The sequence below is a fragment of the Cherax quadricarinatus genome, chromosome 38 (genome assembly GCF_038502225.1).
Source record: "Cherax quadricarinatus isolate ZL_2023a chromosome 38, ASM3850222v1, whole genome shotgun sequence".
Classification (NCBI taxonomy): domain Eukaryota; kingdom Metazoa; phylum Arthropoda; class Malacostraca; order Decapoda; family Parastacidae; genus Cherax; species Cherax quadricarinatus.
The window spans coordinates 3,358,091-3,382,052 of record NC_091329.1 but is presented as its reverse complement, the minus strand read 5'-3'; the positions used below and the strand labels follow the sequence as shown (position 1 = coordinate 3,382,052).

Sequence of the window (23,962 nt, the reverse complement as noted above, 5' to 3'; positions counted from 1 at the left end):
AAGAATAGCCTATGTACATCATTCGTTATTTTTGTATCGCAGTAACACATCTCGTCTAAAACCTGCAACTTTGAATTTCTTGACGGAATTTTGTAATAGATCTTGTAAGGTAAGGTATGTTAGGAAACAGGACAAGTGTTTCCTGACGTGAGTCTTAGTCATATGATGACCCGCAGCTGGAGCTTTTGGTCATCTGACCGAGACCTTCCGCTGGCTTACCTCTCCACCACTTTAAAAATCATGGTTATAATTATAACTATTAAGTATATTAATATATCCTGTCACCTAAAAATTTCTTAATATAATGTCTTGTTTACAGTTATATATAAAAGAATTATTTATTTATTTTGATTCTTAAATATTAGCAAATTATAATTGATTTAACTGCGTCAGTAATTAACTTAACAAATTATAGTCACTGGATTTAGATGAGTATAGGGATTATTTTCCCTGGCCCTCCATCAACACCCTAAGTCTCTATCCCATAATATTTTGGCTAATTACCCCTAGCCTCTTCCCTTCCTTACCTCCTCCTCGTTCCCCTACCTCACCCTCCCCACCTTCCTCTGCCTTAGAGATCACCTGAGCTACCCAGGTGAGCACCACTCAGGTGAGCACCGCTCAGGTGAGCACCGCTCAGATGAACACCACTCAGGTCACCTCCTGCCCCCTACAGATCATGCTCAACAGTCTTCACAAGTACGAGCCCCGGCTGCGTGTGGTTCAGGTGGGTGGAGAACAGAGAACTATCTCCTGCCACTCCTTTCCTGAGTGTCAGTTCATCGCCGTCACCGCCTATCAGAACGAGGAGGTCAGTACTATGTTAACGGTTTTTTTTATCTCCTGTATCTACAATAGCACAAAAATAAAGCAGGAGTGAAGAGGGAAGTGTCACTCATACCCCTCCCATTTCCACTCGTACACTACCATTCCCACTCATACCCTACCATTCCCGCTCATACCTTACGATTCCCACTCATACCCTACTATTCCCGCTCATACCTTACCATTTCCACTCGTACCCTCCCATTTCCACTCATACACAACCAAAACCACTGATACACCATCATTCCCACGTACATCACAGGATACATACACCAAGAGGTGTAAGTATAACTCTCAGTGTATATACAACGAAAGTTTAATCTCTGTTTTATGTATTAAATGTTCTTCACTGGTGGTGAATAAGCTACAAGCAGCCTTAAAGATCATGGTGTAGTTGATAAGCTTGAAACTCAACGAGCCAGTCCCTCGTGTATTTCTTCTAACTTTATTTTTTGAAGCTACCCGAGGTATTAGCTTTAATAATACTACCTGGAAGTGTCTCACTTAGCGGCAAACTGGCAACAGATATTCACTAATGGAAATAAGTCACCTTGACCTTTTTTTGGGGTTATCCTAAGTAATTTACACTATGTATGATAATTGTAATTATGTGTACCTGTGCCTGAATGTACTTACTTAAAATACTTTTTAAATCTGAATCTAGATAAATGGCCCAGAGAACCGACAGGTTGATAAATTAAACACATATGTAACACTTGGGCATCTTCATTGAGGAAACGTTTCGCCAGACAGTGGCTTCATCAGTTCTATACAAAGAAGAATGGTGAAGATGAGAAGGAGTTTGAGGTAGTCAGTCCCTCAGCCTGGAGACCGATCTTCACCATTCTTCTTTGTATTGGACTGATGAAGCCACTATGAGGCGAAAAGTTTTCACAATAAAAATAGCCAAGTGTTGCATTTGTATCTAATTTATTAACTTATGGATTCTCTTGACCATTTATATACACATCAGAGTTTCAACTCAAGCTCCATACCCATATAACCGAGTTGGTATTACAATACTCTGGTACATTCCTCTTTCTGCCTCCATAGCTGAAGTTATTTGCCTCCATAGATGCCTCAACACTACCCACCTTTTTTTTTTTTTGGTTCATCTATTCTGTGGTTCTCCTCATCATTCGTAGACCCATCTGCCGACACGTCCACTTCCCAAAAATCTAAACACATTCACTTCCTTCATACTCCCTCCCTCCACTATCATATCTTAGTTTTCATTTCCTAATATTTCTGTTACTCTCATCACCATACTCTTTTTATGTGTTCACTTTTAGTTTCCCTCTTTTACACACCCTTCCCACTTTGCCCACTAACGCTTGTAACTTCTTAAACTCCACCAAAAGAACAGTGTCATCAGCAGGCGCACTTCCTATCACATTTATTATCTTTTAATCCTACACCTCTCCCCACTACCCTAGCATTTAATTCTTTTACAAACATATATATAGATATATTAAGCAACCATGGTGACATCACATATCCCCTTGTGTGGTATTCACTTAGCTCTAGACTTGTTCTACCACTGGTGGACACTGTTATGGATCACAAACAATGGCTGGTAGACTCGATTACGTGGGTCATAAAATGTGATAGAGACGGTGGTGGTACCGCTGTGCGTTTCTTGCAGCGACGACTCGCCGCTGAACGTCCGTCACAGCGGTGATTCGCCGCTGAGCATCCGTCAGAACAGCGACACACTGCTACACGTCCGTCATAGCGGCGACACACCGCTGAACGTCCGTCATTAGCGGAGACACAGCTGAATGACCGTGGCGTCCTTAAACACATTAGGAAGTGCACTTGCACCAGCCACACACTAATCCAGGATTTAGATAATCACAAATATGTGGGTTTTTTCTTCGTGGCTAACTTCTCTTTTCTCTTTCTCTCTCTCTAGCTCTCTCTCCCTAGCTGTCTCTCCCTGGTTATCTGTCTCTTGCTCTCCCTCCCTATCTACCTTCTTCCGTTTCCTTGCCTCTCCAGAAAAGATTATTATAATTATTATTATTATTATTATTATTATTATTATTATTATTATTATTATTATTATTATTATTGTAATTATTATCGTTGCAATAATAATAAATAATTATAATTACTATTATTCGTGTTCTCGAAAGATTTTTTAACAGGAATTAATATAATTAAAATAGTATTGTTTAAATAAGATTATTGAGCATTTACGTAAAAACACAGACTTAATATGTGGGTGTGGTGGGTGTAGTGGGTGTGGTGGGTGTAGTGAGTGTAGTGGGTGTGGTGGATGTAGTGGGTGTAGTGGGTGTGGTGGGTGTAGTGGGTGTGGTGGATGTAGTGGGTGTGGTGGATGTAGTGGGTGTGGTGGATGTGGGTGTGGTGGGTGTAGTGGTGTGGGTGTGGTGGGTGTAGTGGTGTGGGTGTGGTGGTGTGGTGGATGTAGTGGGTGTGGTGGGTGTAGTGAGTGTGGTGGGTGTAGTGGGTGTGGTGGGTGTAGTGGGTGTGGTGGGTGTAGTGGGTGTGGTGGGTGTAGTGAGTGTGGTGGGTGTAGTGGGTGTGGTGGTGTGGTGGGTGTAGTGGGTGTGGTGGGTGTAGTGGGTGTGGTGGGTGTAGTGGGTGTGGTGGGTGTAGTGGGTGTGGTGTGGGTGTAGTGGGTGTGGTGGTGTGGGTGTAGTGGGTGTGGTGGGTGTGGTGGTGTGGGTGTAGTGGGTGTGGTGGGTGTAGTGGGTGTGGTGGGTGTGGTGGTGTGGGTGTAGTGGGTGTGGTGAGTGTGGTGGTGTGGGTGTAGTGGGTGTGGTGGGTGTAGTGGGTGTGGTGGTGTGGGTGTAGTAGGTGTGGTGGGTGTAGTGGGTGTAGTGAGTGTAGTGGGTGTAGTGGGTGTGGTGGGTGTAGTGAGTGTAGTGGGTGTGGTGGGTGTAGTGAGTGTGGTGGGTGTAGTGGGTGTGGTGGGTGTAGTGGGTGTGGTGGGTGTAGTGTGGTGGGTGTAGTGGGTGTGGTGTGGTGGGTGTAGTGGGTGTGGTGGGTGTAGTGGGTGTGGTGGGTGTAGTGGGTGTAGTGAGTGTAGTGGGTGTGGTGGGTGTAGTGGGTGTAGTGGGTGCAGTGGGTGTGGTGGTTTGGTGGGTGTAGTGGGTGTGGTGGGTGTGGTGGGTGTAGTGGGTGTGGTGGGTGTAGTAGGTGTGGTTGGTGTAGTGGGTGTGGTGGTGTGGTGGGTGCAGGTGTGGTGGGTGTAGTGGGTGTGGTGGATGTGGTGGGTGTAGTGGTGTGGTGGGTGTAGTGGGTGTGGTGGGTGTAGTGGGTGTGGTGTGGGTGTAGTGGGTGTGGTGGTGTGGGTGTAGTGGGTGTGGTGGTGTGGGTGTAGTGGGTGTAGTGGGTGTGGTGGGTGTGGTGGTGTGGGTGTAGTGGGTGTGGTGAGTGTGGTGGTGTGGGTGTAGTGGGTGTGGTGGGTGTAGTGGGTGTGGTGAGTGTGGTGGTGTGGGTGTGGTGGGTGTAGTGGGTGTGGTGGTGTGGGTGTAGTAGGTGTGGTGGGTGTAGTGAGTGTAGTGGGTGTAGTGGGTGTGGTGGGTGTAGTGAGTGTAGTGGGTGTGGTGGGTGTAGTGGGTGTAGTGAGTGTGGTGGGTGTAGTGGGTGTAGTGGGTGTGGTGGGTGTAGTGTGGTGGGTGTAGTGGGTGTGGTGTGGTGGGTGTAGTGGGTGTGGTGGGTGTAGTGGGTGTGGTGGGTGTAGTGGGTGTAGTGAGTGTAGTGGGTGTGGTGGGTGTGGTGGGTGCAGTGGGTGTGGTGGTTTGGTGGGTGTAGTGGGTGTGGTGGGTGTAGTGGGTGTGGTAGGTGTGGTTGGTGTAGTGGGTGTGGTGGTGTGGTGGGTGCAGGTGTGGTGGGTGTAGTGGGTGTGGTGGATGTGGTGGGTGTAGTGGTGTGGTGGGTGTAGTGGGTGTGGTGGGTGTAGTGGGTGTGGTGTGGGTGTAGTGGGTGTGGTGGTGTGGTGTGGGTATAGTGGGTGTGGTGGTGTGGGTGTAGTGGGTGTGGTGGGTGTGGTGGGTGTGGTGGTGTGGGTGTAGTGGGTGTGGTGAGTGTGGTGGTGTGGGTGTGGTGGGTGTAGTGGGTGTGGTGAGTGTGGTGGTGTGGGTGTGGTGGGTGTAGTGGGTGTGGTGGTGTGTGGTGGGTGTAGTGGGTGTGGTGGTGTGGGTGTGGTGGGTGTAGTGGGTGTGGTGGTGTGGGTGTAGTGGGCGTGGTGGTGTGGGTGTAGTGGGTGTGGTGGTGTGGGTGTGGTGGGTGTGGTGGTGTGGGTGTAGTGGTGTGGGTGTGGTGGGTGTATTGAGTATGGTGGGTGTGGTGTGTGTAGTGGGTGTAGTGGTGTGGGTGTGGTTGGTGTAGTGGGTGTGGTGGGTGTAGTGGGTGTAGTGGTGTGGGTGTGGTGGGTGTAGTGGTGTGGGTGTGGTGGGTGTATTGGGTGTAGTGGTGTGGGTGTAGTGGTGTGGGTGTAGTGGTGTGGGTGTGGTGGGTGTATTGGGTGTAGTGGTGTGGGTGTAGTGGTGTGGGTGTAGTGGTGTGGGTGTGGTGGGTGTAGTGGGTGTGGTGGGTGTGAGTGTGGTGGGTGTGGGTGTGGTGGATGTGGGTGTGGTGGGTGTGGTGGATGTGGGTGTGGTGGGTGTGGGTGTGGTGGATGTGGTGGATGTGGGTGTGGTGGGTGTGGGTGTGGTGGGTGTGGGTGTGGTGGGTGTGGGTGTGGTGGATGTGGTGGGTGTGGATGTGGTGGGTGTGGGTGTGGTGGGTGTGGGTGTGGTGGATGTGGTGGGTGTGGGTATGGTGGGTGTGGGTGTTGTTGGTGTGGGTGTGGTGGATGTGGTGGGTGTGGATGTGGTGGGTGTGGGTGTGGTGGATGTGGTGGGTGTGGGTGTGGTGGGTGTGGGTGTGGTGGATGTGGTGGGTGTGGGTATGGTGGGTGTGGGTGTGGTGGATGTGGTGGGTGTGGGTGTGGTGGGTGTGGGTGTTTGCATCGATACCGTAAAAATGGCCGATACCGATACCAGTCCTTTGGCACATCCTTAGTTTCGAGAGTTTTCCCACCTCTCGCAGCCCGGCCCTGGGCCAACCTCGTCTGGTGCTTCCCTGGTCAACCAGGCTGTTGCTGCTGCCGGCTAGCTGACCCACATATCCACCACAGTCTGAGTGATCTGGCACTTGGCGGATGTACTTGTTGCGTTTCCTCTTGAAGACTGGTACACTGGTTCCAGCAGTGTTTCTTTATCTTCTGGTATGAAGTTAGTCTGGGACCACGGACGTTGTTAGTGTTCTCCCATAGTTTTCATTGCACCCTTGCTTTTCACTGGGTTTATTCTACACTTTCTCTCATATTTCTCACTGCAGAATATAGATTTTTTTCAGTGTATCGATTTGTGACCAGTCCCTTAAGAACATTACAGGTATATATTGTCATGTATCTCTCTTTCTCTTCTCCAGTTAGTACATATTTATAACTTTGAGGTGTTCCCAGTAACTGAAATATTTTATAGGTTGTGTGTGGGCTGTAAATGATCTTTGTGTTCGTTTCAGTTCTAATATCTCCTGCCCTGAGCAGGACCATCAACACTAAACAATACCCCAAGCGATTTGTGGAAAAATACACTTATGTACAATTCAGGACAATTATTATGGAAACGTTTCGCCACGAGTGGCGAAATCACCATACCATTTCTCATGAGGGACTAGAAGTGTCACCATTGGCACTATTTTCCCTGGTTGAAAGTTCTTGTTATCCCTCCCATTATCCACCTCGTAGGGGCCATACAGTGCCTGGGGAAGGGCCATAGATTCTGCCAAAGGAAGGGTAACTCCAGTTCTCTGGATCAGGAGCCCTTCACTGGCATCAGAACACCTGTCGTGTCTGGCTGAAGGCTATCCTTGGACGGAGGGAGCCTCCAGCTCCTCCCCTTTTTCAGGGGGGAGGGAAGATTCATGCTACTGTAGGGATCTTGATTCAGGATATTGGAGCTGTTCTCCTCTTTCATGGATTAAACCTAATTACCTCTAGTTTTCCCAGGTGTTGCATGTCTTCCTAAGGGTTTAGCACCTCCCTGTGAATACAATAATAATAATAATAATAATCAGTAATAATAATTAATAATAATAAATAATAATAATAATAATAATAATAATAATTCGTAGTAATAATAATCAAAATTAGCACTGGAGATCTACTTGTGTACTTGACATGTGTTATTTTGTGTTACAACTGAGAGTATGTTAGGTAAGTGGACACAGATGCAACTACCATAACATTTTATTGTGGCAACGTTTCGCTCTCCAGGAGCTTTGTCAAGCCGTTACAGACAATTCAATGCCACAATATAACGTCGCTCTAGTTTCATCTGTGTCCATTTACTCATCGTTTTGTCTCACTTGCAGCGAGTTCAAGCCCCACCCGTACCGTGGTTTGTTTGCAATCGTGTCATAATGATTTCGTGAGTCATTTTGTCGGTAATTCTACCATTATTACTGAGTGTTTGTTGACCTTGACAGGTGACGGCGCTCAAGATCAAGCACAACCCTTTCGCCAAGGCCTTCCTGGACTCCAAGGAGCGTCCGGACCTGCACACCCAGCGAGACATGATGGCAGCTTACTCTCAACCTCACCCCCAGCAGTGTACGTCTTGCACCGAGGCATCAACGCCGTAATTACTTCTCCTCTTCAAGTTTCACACACCCTTAGAGTTTCACACACCCTTAGAATTTCACACAGTTATATGCCTGCTGAAGTTGCTAACAACAAAATTAACATATTTATTCATTATACTTGTAAAAATGCATCTCTTAAAAAGGATAAACCTACCCGGTAAAGGGATAACCTTTTACTGGGTAGGCCACTATATTTATTGGCCTGCTTAGGCAGGCCAGTAAAGGTGTTTTAACTTAAAAAATTGGATTTTTAGTCAAAATATTTTAATTTTAGTGGAAAACAGGAAATAGTCCGTAAATTATCAACAGTTTCGATTAAAAGTGTGATGCACTAAAGTATAGTTATTCTCTAAGCTGGTGTTTGAGCCGGGAGAAGAGGTCATTCCAGGCAAGGAGGAGGGCGGAAGTTCGATCCTTTTGTCAACTTGTAGGCAACCACAAGGAAGAGGGCGGAGGATCGACCCTCTGTCGAAAAACTCACGGTACCGTGGCTGGAACAGTTTAGAGATAACGACTGTGAGATGTGACTGGACGATTTTTCGGTCTAATTTGGTGTAATTTGTGGTCTTGTGGTTTGTGTCCAGTCATCACATCCAGGTCGTGGGTTGTCAGTTATATTACACACTTTATGGAGTATAGGAGTTATCACCCACAGTAGGACTTATCTCACAGGGTAGAGCTGATTCACCCACAGTGGGACTATCTCACCCACAGTGGGGCTTTAACTCACCCTCAGTGGGACTATCTCACCCAGAGTGGGGTTATCTCACCCACAACGGGATTATCTCACCCACAGTGGGCCTATCTCACCCACAGTGGGGCTATCTCACCCACAGTGGGACTATCTCACTCACAGTGGGACTATCTCACCCACATTGGGACCTCTCTAATATTTGTAAACATTGTAAGCTCCACCCACTTCATTCCCTTTCAGCCAATCAGGTGAAGGCACCGTCATTCCTTATCTTCCAATCAAGTGGCACATTAACAGGCACTGTCATTACTAATCAACCAGTGACATGTCACCCTAGATGGCATCTATCTTTCCAATTCCCCTCCCCCACATCAGCCAATCAGATACAGGCACCCTCGTTACTAATCAACCAATCACTGTTGGCAGATGGCTGGTACATGGGAGGCGGGGCGGGGATGTGCAGCGGAGGCGTGGCCTACGGACAGGCTCCTCCCCCAGGGATGGCCTTGACTCCGCCCCCCGTCACTCTGTCTTCACGCATCGCCGTCAACATGAGGAACCACAGGGTCGTCCCTTACACTTCTCCCACCCCGAGGACGACCAGGACTCCCCCAGGTGAGCCTCCTACCTCTTAGGCTATGACCTGTGCTGCTTTATATCAATCTTTATTCTACACCTTACTTTTCAGTTGAGCTCTTCCCTTCCATCTTTCGTCTGCCATCCTGAGATGGCAGATCCCAAGTGATAGTAGCTCCAGCTCTGCTGGATGGAAGCCTCTGAAACTCCAATAGTTGAAGTACTTCATGTAGCCTCTCTGCTTTACTGAAATCTTCCAGCTGACTGATTTCAACACTATGTATGTGATCCATCCTTCGTGATGAAATATACCAGGGATACATAGCTAGCTTTTATTCCCACTGTGTCACTATCGTGTAGAATAAGGTAGCAGCTTACTGCTGATGCGCCCAATTTTCCTAAATAAATCTCTCATTTGCGACAGCTTACTTATGAGAACATTCGACTCACAACTGCAAGGCCCCGTGTTCGATTCCCTGGAACAGAGAAATACGTGAGTAGGTTTACACTCCTGCTGCCCCTGCCAGCCTAGCAGCAAAAATAGGTATCTGTTAGCTCACTGCTGTGGGTCATACCCAGGGAAAAATGTGTTGGAAAACTGCAGTAGCTGCTGGAACGTTAGTTTAACATCATTATTATGCACCCCATACTCATCCTGTGGGCGGTAGTCTAAAGGTTAAAGAGGTACATAATGGGTCCAGAAACTGGGCCCCAAAGTTTTGATAGATGAACAAGTTACAGTGGTAATGAACTATTTACATGTTTATATCTGGTAACATTCGTAATGGGTTACTTATGCAGACCTGAATTAGGTCACACACACAAGTTTAAGTGCCGGAACGTTATACAGCATATATCTTGTGTAAGAAAACACCTACCAGTGACAATGTCTTCGTCTGCTACACGTCCCTCACCTGACGCCAGTATATAAATGCTAATCTTCCGAGCCTGTGCTTCAGACTTCGAGATTACAGTGACCTTCTCCAACTCTAAGGCTGAGCGACTGATTACCTCATCTTTTGTCTTCCAGTTATGTCTTTGAATTTGTACTGATAAAAGCCACTGGATGGCGAAACGTCTACAGTAAAGATACCCAGATGTTCCACGTGTGTCTAATTTTTCATCAATACAAAATATATCTCAGATATCTCAGTAAGGACGGAAATCTTTTCTCTCTCTGTTTCTGTCTGTCTGTCTGTCTCTGGTTCCTGTGGCAACCTTCACAGGTGAGCATGATAAATACTTTGCTTTCCCCGCCTTCATGTCCTAGTGTCGAGGCTGGAGGTAAAGAGTGGTATACCACAGCTGCTGTATGGTCGCTCCAGCCCACCACAGTGTACCAACTAAGACCCCAAGTGTCCCTGTGTCAGTTGCTTCGTCAGCCGTGCCGACTGGGTTCGAACGGTACCTTTTACAACAGTCGATCAAACCGATAACGTCCGCACAGTGTTCACTGATCATCGTGCATAGGGACCTAAGCCTCTTCTGGTATGTGCCGGAAAACTGGCTTAGTTTTAGACTAGTAGGGACCATTTATATAAATTTCATAACAGTGTAGGGGAAAACAAATATCAATGAATATTTCGGGACAGTGCTTTGAGGCGGTGGAAGGTAACTGGTCGTAGGCGGGCCCAGCCATCATGGGGGATAATGGCTCACAACTTGGGCCCTTCTTTCCCAAGGTGACTAATAAATTAATTACGCGCACAAGTTTGCCCAAGAGATTGTTGGGGATTATTGAGATTTGGACGAAGGTGCTAAGGCGTGGGGGACCTTCAGTCACTCAGCGGCCATTGTCAGAGCCTTAGCTCAACACTGATGCTAGAGCTGGAGACCTTCAGTCACCCCCGCGACCATTGTCCACAGAAAGGGAGATGCTATAGAACGGGAGAAGATGCTACAGAAAGAGAGGAGAGTGATTTCTTGTATAGCTAACATTCCTGTACCTTTTGTTGTAAGCTAACCATCTCTTTAATGTTAATATAAATAACTCAGTTTACCTTATTCCTAGTATATCTCTCATTGTAAGTGATTCTCACACAGTTGAATAACTTAGCCGTTTTTAACGTTTAAGGTTTAAATAATAAGGTATTACAAGGACCTCAATGACTTTTTTGTATTATCGTAGGTAACTTCCACTCTGTACTTAAGTGTACCTGTGCCTAAATAAGCTTACTTATTGTCATACTAGAGTGGGGGACATACAGTCACCCTACAGCCCTGTCAGGGTCTTGGCTCAACAGCAGTTAAAATTTTTGTTTGTTGCAGTGAACAGCATGTCGCAGCAGCAAGCAGCAGGCGTTAGCAGCTACGGTCTGGCTGGTCTGGCTGCTGAATGGCGCCAACAGTCATGGGGTCACCACCACCATCACCAGACCTCCATCACACCCTCCACCACCGTCACGCCTGCACACTACCAGTGGACGGGCCTGCAGGGAGGCTACACCCACCCATCCCACCACAGCGCTGGGTTCTACCAAGGCTACCAGCAGTGTGGCGTCGCAGGCATGACTCTCCCCAACCCCACCACCAGCACACCGCCCATACACTCCACCCACCACGCTCACCGCTCCCCACAGGAGGCTCTCACCCCTATGTCTACATACTCCGACCCTCAGGGCTTCACTACCAGCCGCTCCTCTCCCTTATATGAGTCAGTCCTGGGCTCCTCTGCAGGTATCTACGGCGGCGGTCGACTACACGAAGACTCCTCGGATCATCACAGCACAGGGGACGGATCTCCTCAGTCGGCGGGGTCCCCACCTCTCAGTCACACCACCCAAGCAGACATGTTCATCCTACCAGACCTGGGCTACCCCAGCGGACTGGCTGTCCAAAACACCGACATGTCACGCATCAAGGAGGAGGGGCTGACAGACCCACTCTGTACGTACAGCACCGCCTCTCCCCATGCCTGGAGTCCTCTCTCTCCTCCTTGCATGTAAACAGACACCTGTTCCCGGAACAAGTTTTCAGGTAACCTTCACCCGAGGTCCTGTCACCATGTCAACAAACACCTGTAATAAAACCTGCTCAGGTTTTCAAAGTAGGTTGAATTCGAGGCTCCTGTCCGCCTCAATACCTGCTAAGGTTCTCAAAGTATATTGAATCTGAGGTTCCTGTCACCTCGTCACCTACTCAGGTTCTCAAAGTAGGTTGAAGATGAGGCTCGTGTCCACATCGTCACCTGCACGTGTGACATGCCTTGCTAAGCAATGTTAGCGCCAAATTCACAAACTAACCCACAAATTCTAGGTGGCAACTAACGGCGTTTCGGTCCTTCCTGGTACCATTATCGGAGATGGACCAAAGCTCCGTCTACCTTCTAAATTATGGTGTTCTGTGAACTGCGCCAGTCACGATGTAACCGTGACCAAGTTGGTCATGGTTACACCTCATGGTTGGACATCATATTCGGATGTCATGATTAGACTGATAAAATGTTATGAACTTCGAGGACTCAGCGAGTCATACGCTGATACAATGTACATAATGTATATATATATATTTATATATATATATATATATATATTTGTTATTTATGAGCTATTCACGGTATGCTGTGTATGATCTATCCGTGGTATGTTGTATATAATTCATTCTTTGTAGGCTGTGTATGAATTGTCCATGGTAGGCTGTGTATGAGCTAGCCATGGTAGGCTGTGTATGAGCTAGCCATGGTAGGCTGTGTATGAGCTAGCCATGGTAGGCTGTGTATGAGCTAGCCATGGTAGGCTGTGTATGAGCTAGCCATGGTAGGCTGTGTATGAGCTAGCCATGGTAGGCTGTGTATGAGCTAGCCATGGTAGGCTGTGTATGAGCTAGCCATGGTAGGCTGTGTATGAGCTAGCCATGGTAGGCTGTGTATGAGCTAGCCATGGTAGGCTGTGTATGAGCTAGCCATGGTAGGCTGTGTATGAGCTAGCCATGGTAGGCTGTGTATGAGCTAGCCATGGTAGGCTGTGTATGAGCTAGCCATGGTAGGCTGTGTATGAGCTAGCCGTGGTAGGCTGTGTATGAGCTAGCCATGGTAGGCTGTGTATGAGCTAGCCATGGTAGGCTGTGTATGAGCTAGCCATGGTAGGCTGTGTATGAGCTAGCCATGGTAGGCTGTGTATGAGCTAACCATGGTAGGCTGTGTATGAGCTAGCCATGGTAGGCTGTGTATGAGCTAGCCATGGTAGGCTGTGTATGAGCTAGCCATGGTAGGCTGTGTATGAGCTAGCCATGGTAGGCTTTATTTTCTAAACACATTGAAGATTTGTTATAAATTTTGATATTTCTTTCAAAGAATTTTGCGAAATCTGGGAATTGTTTTGCAATATATGTTATATAAAGAGAATGAATTTTGTAATTGTGTGAGCCCAGGTTATGTGTGCACATACTGTGCATAACAGCCGTGTGTGTGAGCCCAGGTTATGTGTGCACATACTGTGCATAACAGCCGTGTGTGTGAGCCCAGGTTATGTGTGCACATACTGTGCATAACAGCCGTGTGTGTGAGCCCAGGTTATGTGTGCACATACTGTGCATAACAGCCGTGTGTGTGAGCACACACAAATCACTTCCTACGAAAGAAATAGACTGGGCAGGCAATGCAAACTACCCCCAATTAAAAGTAGGGGCGCCATTGGTACACTAAGAGAAAACACTATAAGTGTCCGGGGCCCAATACTGTTCAACAGCCTCCCATCAATCATTAGGGGAATTACCAATAAACCCCTGGCTGCCTTCAAGAGAGAGCTGGACAGATACCTAAAGTCAATGCCGGATCAGCCGGGCTGTGGTTCGTACGTTGGACTGCGTGCGGCCAGCAGTAACAGCCTGGTTGATCAGACCCTGATCCACCGGGAGGCCTGGTGGTGGATCTGGCCGCGGGGGCGTTGATCCCCGGAATAACCTCCGGGTATGAGTGCACATGGTGCGCATAACAGTTGTGTGTGTGAACCCAGGTTATGAGTGCATGCTGCACATGACAGCTGTGTGTGTGAGCCCAGGTTATGAGTACATGCTGCACATAACAGCCGTGTGTGTGAGCCCAGGTTATGAGTACATGCTGCACATAACAGCCGTGTGTGGGAGCCCAGGTTATGAGTACATGCTGCACATAACAGCCGTGTGTGTGAGCCCAGGTTATGAGTACATGCTGCACATAACAGCCGTGTGTGTGAGCCCAGGTTATGAGTACATAGCAGCTGCGTCAGGAGCGCTGCTGTTTCTTCCCGGGATGAAATAAACATGACGATACAAATCTTGTTTTTTTATTATCCGTTCTGTCTGGCCATTATGAACCTTGGTTCAGTGAACCTTGGATAGATGAATCATGGATAAAATGAACCTTGTATAATGGAACCTTGGATAAAATGAACCTTGGATAACTAAGTGAGATATGGATAAGGTGGAGAAAATATCTCCTGGAGAGCAAATATGATTTCAAACTGTACACAATGAGAAACCCGTGAGGGGGAGAGGGGCACCGCTCCCCTGTGCAATAATAATGTAAAAAGTAAGGCTGTATAGCCCTTGTGGTTTAGCGCTTCTTTTTGATTATAATAATGTAAAAAGTGAGAGGAATCGGCTATAAGGAAACGTATCGATGCTTTTGTATCGGCAGTAGTAAAAGTTGTAGTAGTAGTAGTAATTGGAGTTGTAGTTTGTAGTTATAGTTGTTTGCAGCTGTAGTATAGATAAGTGGTAAAGTGGGTATAATGGGCATCATAGATGGAGAGAAATAGTCTTGAGTGTTGACTGGAGGTGGAGACTATGAATAATTCAATGAGTTTTATTGAGAAATTGTTGAGTTATACACCGGTGTGGTGCACCTCCTTCCCATCCTCACCCATCACCCTACCCATGCTACCCATCACTACCCATCACCCTACCCATCATCATACCCATCACAACCCATCATCCTACCCATCACTACTCATCACCCTTACCCATCACTGTGCCCATCATCATACCCATCACTCAATCCATCATCCTACCCATCACTACTCATCACCCTTACCCATCACCGTGCCCATCTTCCTACCTATCATTCACCCATCACCCTCACCCATTACTCACCCATGTGTTTATGTAAGTTTCCCTGTGTGAACGAGCACACAGTGTGTATTTGTGTGAATAGGTACACACACACATTAGTGTGCATCTGTGAACGCTTATACGTACATTAGTATATGTGTCTGCATGTACGTGTACTGCCACACTGTGTGTACGAACATGTACACACACAGTGGGTGTATGAAAATGCTTACACTGTGCGTAGAAATATGTACACATAGTGTACCAACATGTACACAGCAGGTACATACAGTGTCTAAGAACACGTATACATAATGTGCGAACATGTACACACAGTGTGAGTGCGTGCAGTCTTATGTGCGTGGGCAAGTAGGTTGGGGCGTCCACACCACAATTAACACACATTCTTCCATGACAAGCTAAGCAGTAATTGTGTACACGTGTGCCTGCATTCTGACGGTCATGTGTGTGTGTGTGTTTATATACTGTTGAGGGTGTCGAGATGTTTTCACTACCTTGTTTATATACCTGGAGTCGCTTCCGGGGGTCACCGCCCCCGCGGCACGGTCCCAGACTAGGCCTCCTGGTTGCTGGCCTGATCGATTAAACTGTTAGTGCCCGCCGCCTGCAGTCCAACGCATGCACCACAGCCCGGCTGATCAGGAACAGTTTTTTGAGAAAACTGAGGAGTTTTCACTTGAAGAGTCGCGGTCCCTTAACACTTATTATTGAGCTCTCTCTACACTTACTGCTTCCCCGCTTTTCACTGGAGCTATCCTGCACCGTCTGCCAAGCCTCTTGTGTTCATAAGCAGTAATTTCGGTGTGCAGGTTTGAGATCAATCTCTCCAGCATCTTACGGATGAAGATTATGATATATCTTTCTCGCCTACGTTGCAAGGCGTACAGTTTTATGGCCTACAAGTGCCCCCCCAGTAATTTTTCGTCTTCATTTAGACCTGACTTCTATTATATAATAATAATTATTATTATTATATTATTACATTAATTTATTATTATTACTTTATTATTATTAGTGCTAAAATCACATGGGTTACTCCGCACAGGGGGTGACGGAGGCTGGATCCACCATTCATTATTCTCGAGAGAAAATCTGAGTGTTGCTAATCTCCCTTAGCGTGAGATATTCTTAATTCAGGCCATTAACTCTGTCGTCCTTCTATGCATGTCCAACAGCGCAGTTGTATCCGTTCTGTAGTGTGGACACCAGAGCTGCGCTGAAGAATCCCACTGAGGCATCATCATCAAAGCCAGGTATTTGAATGCCCGTAAGAGAGTAGAGTGATATTCACTGCTTTCACGCCATGTAACTCTTATAATAATAGGGCAGCCGCACACTGCGAATGTTCACACCCTTACACTCTACTCGTACCTTCAAATATTCCTCGTGTCGCGTACCCCTCCCTGCAGCACTGTATGACCCTTACCGGTTTATCGCTTATTTTGATATTATTAGCTCTTATATAATAGGGTAGCCGCACACGGTGGGAGTTCCAAAAAAAAAAAACACTGAGTGGACCCACGGAGTGTTCGCCTGCGGTTGTTTGATCGTCATTCCTCTAGGCGTGTGTTTGCCTCCTCTCTTGTTTATTATCGTACTGTTTGTCCTTTCCCTCGGTTTATTGCTCCCTTCCTGTCTGATCCACGGAAAGGACGGGGAGATATGTGGGGGAGGGAGTTAGGGAGGGAAGGAGAGAGAGAGGGAGGGTAAGACAGCGAGCCTCGTAGGGTCGATTGTTCTCGTGTCTTAACTTACGACGTACAGCTTATTTATATTCATCTTCAGCAAGACAATATATATATATATATATATATATATATATATATATATATATATATATATATATATATATATATATATATATATATATATATATATATATATATATATATATATATATATATATATATATATATATATATATATATATATATATATATATATATATATATATATATATATATATATATATATATATATATATATATATATATATATATATAATGTTTGGCCAATGTATTTTGTCTTTAAATAAAACATACTTGAAACATAGGGGGTGGTAGGAGAAAATTCTCAAACAGCTTCAGGGAGAGCCTTGAGTTTTCCCTGAAGCAAGTTTATTCTCTTCTCTGCTGACTTTTTTGGGTTATCCCAGGTTCTCTACACATATGCTGCTATGTATGATAATTCTATGTAACTGTATTTGTGTATACCTGAATAAACTTACTTACTATGAGGGTCCCTAGGACAGTTCTAGAGGTGGTACCTCCCTATATTATTTATATATATATATATATATATATATATATATATATATATATATATATATATATATATATATATATATATATATATATATATATATATATATATATCAGTTGCTTACACAAGCTGGATTTCTCCATCATCCTTGGTTCACTATAATGTGGTGCAGCGAAGGGGCAAGGTAGCCAGGGGTCCCTACAGGGTGGTTAATGGGGCGTTAATAGCATTCCTCTGTCCAGATTTATTGGTGACCACCGCCGAGGATGATGATTCTTTGTTTTGGTGTAGCTTAGTAAATCCTGATGTTAGTACGTTCGTTTTCCGACGCATTTGTCAATGTCAGTTTCTTTACTCAAATTCTAAACTCACTGATATTGTAAACATTGACAGTTGTACCCTGTACGGTAGCCTGCAACAGTTACCCTCCTGCATGGTAACCTGCAACAGTTACCCTAATGCATGGTAACCTGCAACAGTTACCCTCCTGCATGGTAACCTGCAACAGTTACCATCCTGCATGGTAGCCTGCAACAGTTATCCCTGCATGGTAACCTGCAACAGTTACCATCCTGCATGGTAGCCTGCAACAGTTACCCTCCCGCATGGTAACCTGCAACGGTTATCCTCCTGCATGGTAACCTGCAACAGTTGCCCTCCTGCATGGCAGCCTGCAACAGTTACCCTCCTGCATGGTAGCCTGCAACAGTTACCCTCCTGCATGGTAACCTGCAACAGTTACCATCCTGCATGGTAGCCTGCAAGCTACCCTCCTGCATAGTAACCTACAACAGTTACCCTCCTGCATGGTAACCTGCAACAGTTACCCTAATGCATGGTAACCTGCAACAGTTACCCTCCTGCATGGTAGCCTGCAACAGTTACCATCCTGCATGGTAGCCTGCAACAGCTACCCTCCTGCATGGTAGCCTGCAACAGTTACCCTCTTGCATGGTAACCTGCAACACTTACCCTCCTGCATGGTAGCCTGCAACAGTTACCCTCTTGCATGATAACCTGCAACACTTACTCTCCTGCATGGTAACCTGCAACAGTTACCATCCTGCATGGTAGCCTGCAACAATTACCCTCTTGCATGGTAGTCTGCAACAGTTACCCTCCTGCATGGTAACCTGCAACACTTACCCTCCTGCATGGTAGCCTGCAACAGTTACCATCCTGCATGGTAGCCTACAACAGTTACCCTCCTGCGTGGTAACCTGCAACAGTTACCCTCTTTCATGGTAACCTGCAACATTTACCCTTCTGCATGGTAACCTGCAAAAGTTACCCTCCTGCATGGTAACCTGCAACACTTACCCTCCTGCATGGTAACCTGCAACACTTACCCTCCTGCATGGTAACCTGCAACACTTACCCTCCTGCATGGTAACCTGCAACAATTACCCTCCTGCATGGTAGCCTGCAACAGTTACCCTCCTGCATGTTAACCTGCAACAGTTACCCTCCTGCATGGTAACCTACAACAGTTACCCTCCTGCATGGTAACCTGTAAACTTCTTTGGGTTATTCCAGGTAATTTACACATATGCTGCTATGTATGATAAGTTATGTAACTGTATGTATGGGTACCTGTACCTGAATAAACTTAAGGTTGTGATGTAGGTTGCCTGGTGTGGGAGACGGGAACTACACAGTGACAACACCAGAGTACCCGTGTCTGACGCTCGCTGGCTCCTACCTCTTATTTTGTCTAGTTTCTGTCGTGGGTGTTTAGTTATGTTGCTGTTATCTCGCGGTGGATGCTGCTAAATGCAAGATAGAGCAGTTGTTACCTCGCTGGATGCTGGTAGAGACGTGATGGTGCAGTTATTACCTGGTGCAGGAGGTAAGATGGAGCAGTGATAGTTTGTCAGTGGTGATGAATGGTTTGAAAAACCGACAAGTTGAAGATTGAGACACTGATTGAGACTGATTACCTCATTCTCCTCTCCTTACGCCTTCCTCTTTGTATTGGACTGATGAAGCCACTGTGTGGCGAAACGTTTCCTGAATAAAGATTTCCATATGCTGCATAAGTGTCTCAATCTTCAACTTGTCAGTGGTGTTGAATAGCGCTGTTTTTTTTCTTTTACCCCGCCGTGGATATTAATAGAGATCGGATTCCCTTAAGGGAGGTTCCGTGATACTGGTGAGAGGCTTTTGATCTAAAGAATTGGATCAGTGCTCCAATTCCCTGAAGCCTGAATGCCTACCACCCCCCTCCCAGAGGCGCTGTATAATCCCCACAGGTTTAGCACTTCCCAGTGGTGATGATAATCTTCCCAGGGGAGAGTTGCCACTATTCCCACGGGGGGAGAGGGGTGTAAATAGTGGGGATATTTCCTCTTTCGACTAAATTTGCCGGAACGATGCAAAATGCGATGCAAAATGCCCCCAATAAAAAGTAGGGGCGCCATTGGTACACTAAGAGAAAACACCATAAGTGTCCGGGGCCCAAAACTGTTCAACAGCCTCCCATCAAGCATTAGGGGAATTGCCAATAAGCCCCTGGCTGCCTTCAAGAGAGAGCTGGACAGATACCTAAAGTCAGTGCCGGATCAGCCGGGCTGTGGCTCGTACGTCGGACTGCGTGCGGCCAGCAGTAACAGCCTAGTTGATCAGGCCCTGATCCATCGGGAGGCCTGATCATGGACCGGGCCGCAGGGGCGTTGATCCCCGGAATAACCTCCAGGTAACCGTTGGGAGAGAGCGAAATGGGTGAATTTTCGGAAATATACAACGAGTAATTTTCCTAGCCTTGTGATTATGATGTATGTAATGCTAGTGAGTTGGTCACACCAGTAACAAGTTGATAATGATGGTATAAATTTAATAGAACAAACAGGTATAAGATTAAAAACGCTGATTAGCCAAGCATTTCTAGTGCCTTTTATATAAAATAGCTTTGTGGTAATTTACAGAGTCGTTTGGGCAAAAAGGTTTGGGCTGAAGTGGTTGAGCATGGACCTGGGGGGTCCAGGGGCAAGGGGTATGTGAAAGCAGATCACAGAATGGTGATTGAAGATCAAGGGCATATAAAGGGGAAGGGGGATAAAGGTGGTGCAGTACGTAAAGGAAAACCTCCATTGACAAATTCAAGAGTCTCTCTATAAATGTTAATGGTCTGAGAAATTCTAGGAAGTGTGTATGGTTTCATGAGATGCTCATTAGGTATGGTGTAGATGTAGTGTTTGTGCAAGAGCACAACCACAAGCTGGGTTGTATGTTGATGATTGAGGGGTATACTGTATATGCGGCACACTCGACGAGATTGAAAGGAGGAGTGGCTATTTTGGTGAGGGAGGCTAGCCCATTTACTGTACATCATTGTGAGGAGAGGGGGGAGGGGAGGGTTATAAGAGTGGATGGGACATGGGGTAGAGATAAGATGTCTTTTGTGTGTGTTTATGGTCTGGCGGAGGTAGACAGTCGAGTGAAGAATGAGTTTGTACGTGAAGTGTTGGTGTATCACTTAAGGTCGCTTCCAGCATTAGCTGTGGTGGGAGGGGACTGGAATTGCGTTATACGCCGCGAGGATGTGGAACCTAGGGGAGCAGGATATTGTTCTGGCGTTCTGAGGGACCTGTTAACTGGGGTGGGGTTGGTGGATGTGGAAGGGGGGGGGCAGCATGAGAGGTGCAGCACACCTTTGTGAGGCAGGGGTATGCTGCACGGCTGGACAGGATATACGTGACAAAGAAAGCAGTGGTGCGAAGTGTAAGGGTTTTGGATATCTTTTTTCCTGATCATAGAGGTGTTTTGGTGGATTTGGGATGGGAGGGTCGGCCGAACAGGTATAAGAGTTATTAGAAATTGAATGTTCGGTTGCTTCAAGATGTTGAGGGGAGGGTACTATTTGCACAATGGTGGAAAGGCTTGTGGGAGGGGGTGGAAGTCAATGGGGATGTGTTGAGATGGTGGGATGTGACTGCAAAAACGAGGATTCGAGAGTTCTATGTCCGACAGGCACGAGAATCAGTTGGCTTATGGGCTTATTAGGTATCTTGAGGGGCAGTTAAGGGAGTATTATGAGAGGGGAAGGGGGGGATGGGAGCCCCAGTGGCTGACATAGAGGGAGTGAAGGAACGCCTAATGGAAGTGCAAAACGAGAGGTTTGATGCGGCAAGGGTTTTAGGGGGGTTGGAGGAGGTCATGTGGGGTGATAGACCATCGGCGTGTGTCCTGCGAGGGCAGGGGCACCGGCACGTTGCAATGGAAATGGTGGGTTTGAGAGTTCTTGAGGACATCGAGGGGTACAGGGAGGGACAAGATTTGGTGACGACGGAGGGGATGGGAGGGTATGTTGATGCTTGGCTTAGTGCATATATGAGGAGTGTGGGTGTGAGAGAGGGGGCTTTAAGAGAGACAGGGGGATGGGTGCGGCGTGTACTGGACAGGGACGACAGGGAACAGTTACAGGGGCCTATTGTGGAGGAAGAGGTGTGGATGGCTTTAATGAGTATGAGCAGGAGTAAGGCGCCGGGGATAGATGGGCTGCCTGCGGAGTTTTACATACAGCATTGGGGAGTATTAAAAGATTTTTTGGTGCAATTATTTAATATCATAAAAGAGAGGGGTGCGTTGGGACCTTTGCAGGCGACAGCACTAGTAGTTTTGGTGCCAAAGGGTGAAAGTCAGTGCACAGTGAGAGATTACCGGATAATATCACTCATGTGTGCAGACTACAAACTTTTTGCAAAAATTTTGGGAAATCGTATAAAGAATTCTTGGTCATTGGAAAGGTAATAGTGAGGGGTCAATATGGGATTCCGGGGAGATCAATGTATGAGGGGCATGGGGTTATTAGAAGGTTTATTGAGGGTCCACAAGAGGGGGAACGAGGGGTATTGGCGTTGGATTGGAGAACGGCATATGACAGTGTCAAGAGGGAGGCTCTGTGGAGAATCATGGAGCGGCAGGGGTTCGGGGAGGACATTGTGAATTGGGCACGTACTTTATATTGGGGAGCTGGGATGTGTGTACAGATTAATGGGAGGGTGGGGTTGCATGTGAAAATGGGCAGGGGATTGTGGCAGGGTTGCCCGTTGTCACAAATATTATTTGCATGTTTACAGAATCCGTTTTATAGGGCAGTGGAAAGGTGCATACAGGAGGGGGTAAGGGAGGACATACGAGGTGGGAGTCCCGGTATCATAGGTTATGTTGATGACACAACTGTCCTAGTGAGTGGGAGGGAGGGATTGGAGGGTCTGGAGAGAGTTATAGATGTTTTTGGGATGGCAACAGGTATGGCAGTGAATGTGCATAAATCAAAGCTCATGAGATTGGGTGAATGGGATGGGCGGGAGGGCGGGGGTGGGGGGGTGAGGTAGTGTGTCGTGGACCGGGTGAAAATTTGTGGAGTTGTGTATATGGGTAATGCTCAGATGGCGAGGGAGGTTAATTCAAAGGGTGTGGTAGATAGGGTATTGGGAAGATTGTCAGGATTGAGGCCGACACATCTTACGCTACACCAGAGGGTCATTGTGGTCAATGTGCTTTTGTACAGCAAAATATGGCATGTGGCAGCTTTGTACCCTTTGGTGTATGGGGATGTCCGGAGATTGTTGAGCAGAGTTTTCCATTTTATCTGGGGTTCGGGATGCGATGGGTTGAAAAGGGAGGTGGTAACACTTCTGGTGGCCTTGGGAGGGCTGGGGTTAATTCATTTGGAAAGAAGGTTGAAGTGTGTATATGTGAAACATGGGTTACTAAGGGCTCGTGGGGAGGGGAGTGGAGGGTTGCGGATGTTGCAGGGAGATCTTCGGACATGGTGGAAGGGACAAGATTTGAGAGATGGTGAGGAGTTGTTGCGTCTATTGATGATGGTCAGAGAGCCTAGAAACATGGGGGTAGGGTCCATGGAGAGGAAGATATGGCCTAGGGTGGTAGTGGCAACGGAAGGAGTGTACCCGATGTACGCATGGGAAGACATTTGGGGTCGATTAAAAGGGTTACGCATTCGGCCACGAGTGAGGGAGGTAATGTATAGGTTTCTTCAAGGAATATTGCCGTCTGGGGTTGTTTTACGAAATAGGCGAATATGGGAGGGTGGGGAGTGTCAGGTTTGTGGGGTAGATGAATCAGCTTTTCATGTAGTTTATTTTTGTGAAAGCCTAGGGATTGTGCGGGAATGGTTAGGGAAAGTAATCCGGTATGTGGGGGGGGAAAGGGTTGTCGGTTTTGAGAGCGCTCAGTTTAGATGTAGGTGGGGTTGGGGTAAAGGTTCAAAGGGCAGTGGCTTACTCAGTGGTTGATTTTGTGTATATATCATGGGCAATGAGAGACAAAGGGGCAGAGGAACGTAGGATGGCCATAGCAGCATCCTTTTATAGAACAAAGTGTCGCAACAGGGAAATATATGGTAGGAGGTGGGAGAGGGATTTCTCGGAGGGCTACAGGGACTTTTTTTTTTTTTGAGGGATTTATGGTCTTTATAAGCGGTCAGGGGCATGAACGGGCTGGCCTTCCCAGGGGGGATGGTTGTGTGTGTTGCAGAGGACGATTGTGTGAGTGTGTGTGGAATTGTGTGAGGAAAGGATGTTGAGGTGATATTCAATGTGATATTCAACGTAATATGTCTTGGTGTTATTGTGAACACCGATGACTATAATTTATCTAAGGATTCCTTCATGTTTTGTAAGGATGTACATAAGCATGTTAGAATATAAGCATATTTTAACCTGTAATTATGGTTTAGAAAGACATGTAAGCAAACACTATAACATATTTATTAAAAAACGTTTCGGTCCTGGGACCTTGATCACTTCTAACATGTTAGAAGTGATCAAGGTCCCAGAACCGAAACGTTTTCTAATAAATATGTTATAGTGTTTGCTTACGTGTCTTTCTAAACCAACTTGTCGGTATTTATTACCAAGGTTTATACCA

At 46.7% G+C, this 23,962-nt stretch overlaps 1 protein-coding gene and 1 long non-coding RNA gene across 6 annotated transcripts in view; both read left to right on the top strand.

The window, feature by feature from the left end:
- Positions 1-12,551, top strand: part of LOC128692987 (T-box transcription factor T-like) — an 86,689-nt gene extending 74,138 nt beyond the window's left edge. For 3 of the 4 annotated variants that reach the window (XM_053782406.2, XM_053782407.2, XM_053782405.2), the window contains exons 4-7: positions 677-811; positions 7,333-7,456; positions 8,609-8,797; positions 11,027-12,551. In XM_053782406.2, coding sequence (XP_053638381.1) covers positions 677-811; positions 7,333-7,456; positions 8,609-8,797; positions 11,027-11,703 — 1,125 coding nt within the window. In that variant the 3' untranslated portion in view covers positions 11,704-12,551. Of the gene's footprint in view, positions 1-676; positions 812-7,332; positions 7,485-8,608; positions 8,798-11,026 lie in introns of all 4 variants that reach the window. The other variant, XM_053782408.2, reaches the window with a different exon arrangement.
- Positions 12,552-18,690: 6,139 nt separating this feature from the next.
- The window catches only part of LOC138853723 (uncharacterized), a 78,429-nt gene continuing 73,157 nt past the window's right edge, over positions 18,691-23,962 (top strand). The window contains exon 1 of one of the 2 annotated variants that reach the window (XR_011392879.1): positions 18,691-18,917. This is a non-coding gene — a long non-coding RNA (uncharacterized lncRNA). The remainder of the gene's footprint in view (positions 18,918-23,962) is intronic. The other variant, XR_011392880.1, reaches the window with a different exon arrangement.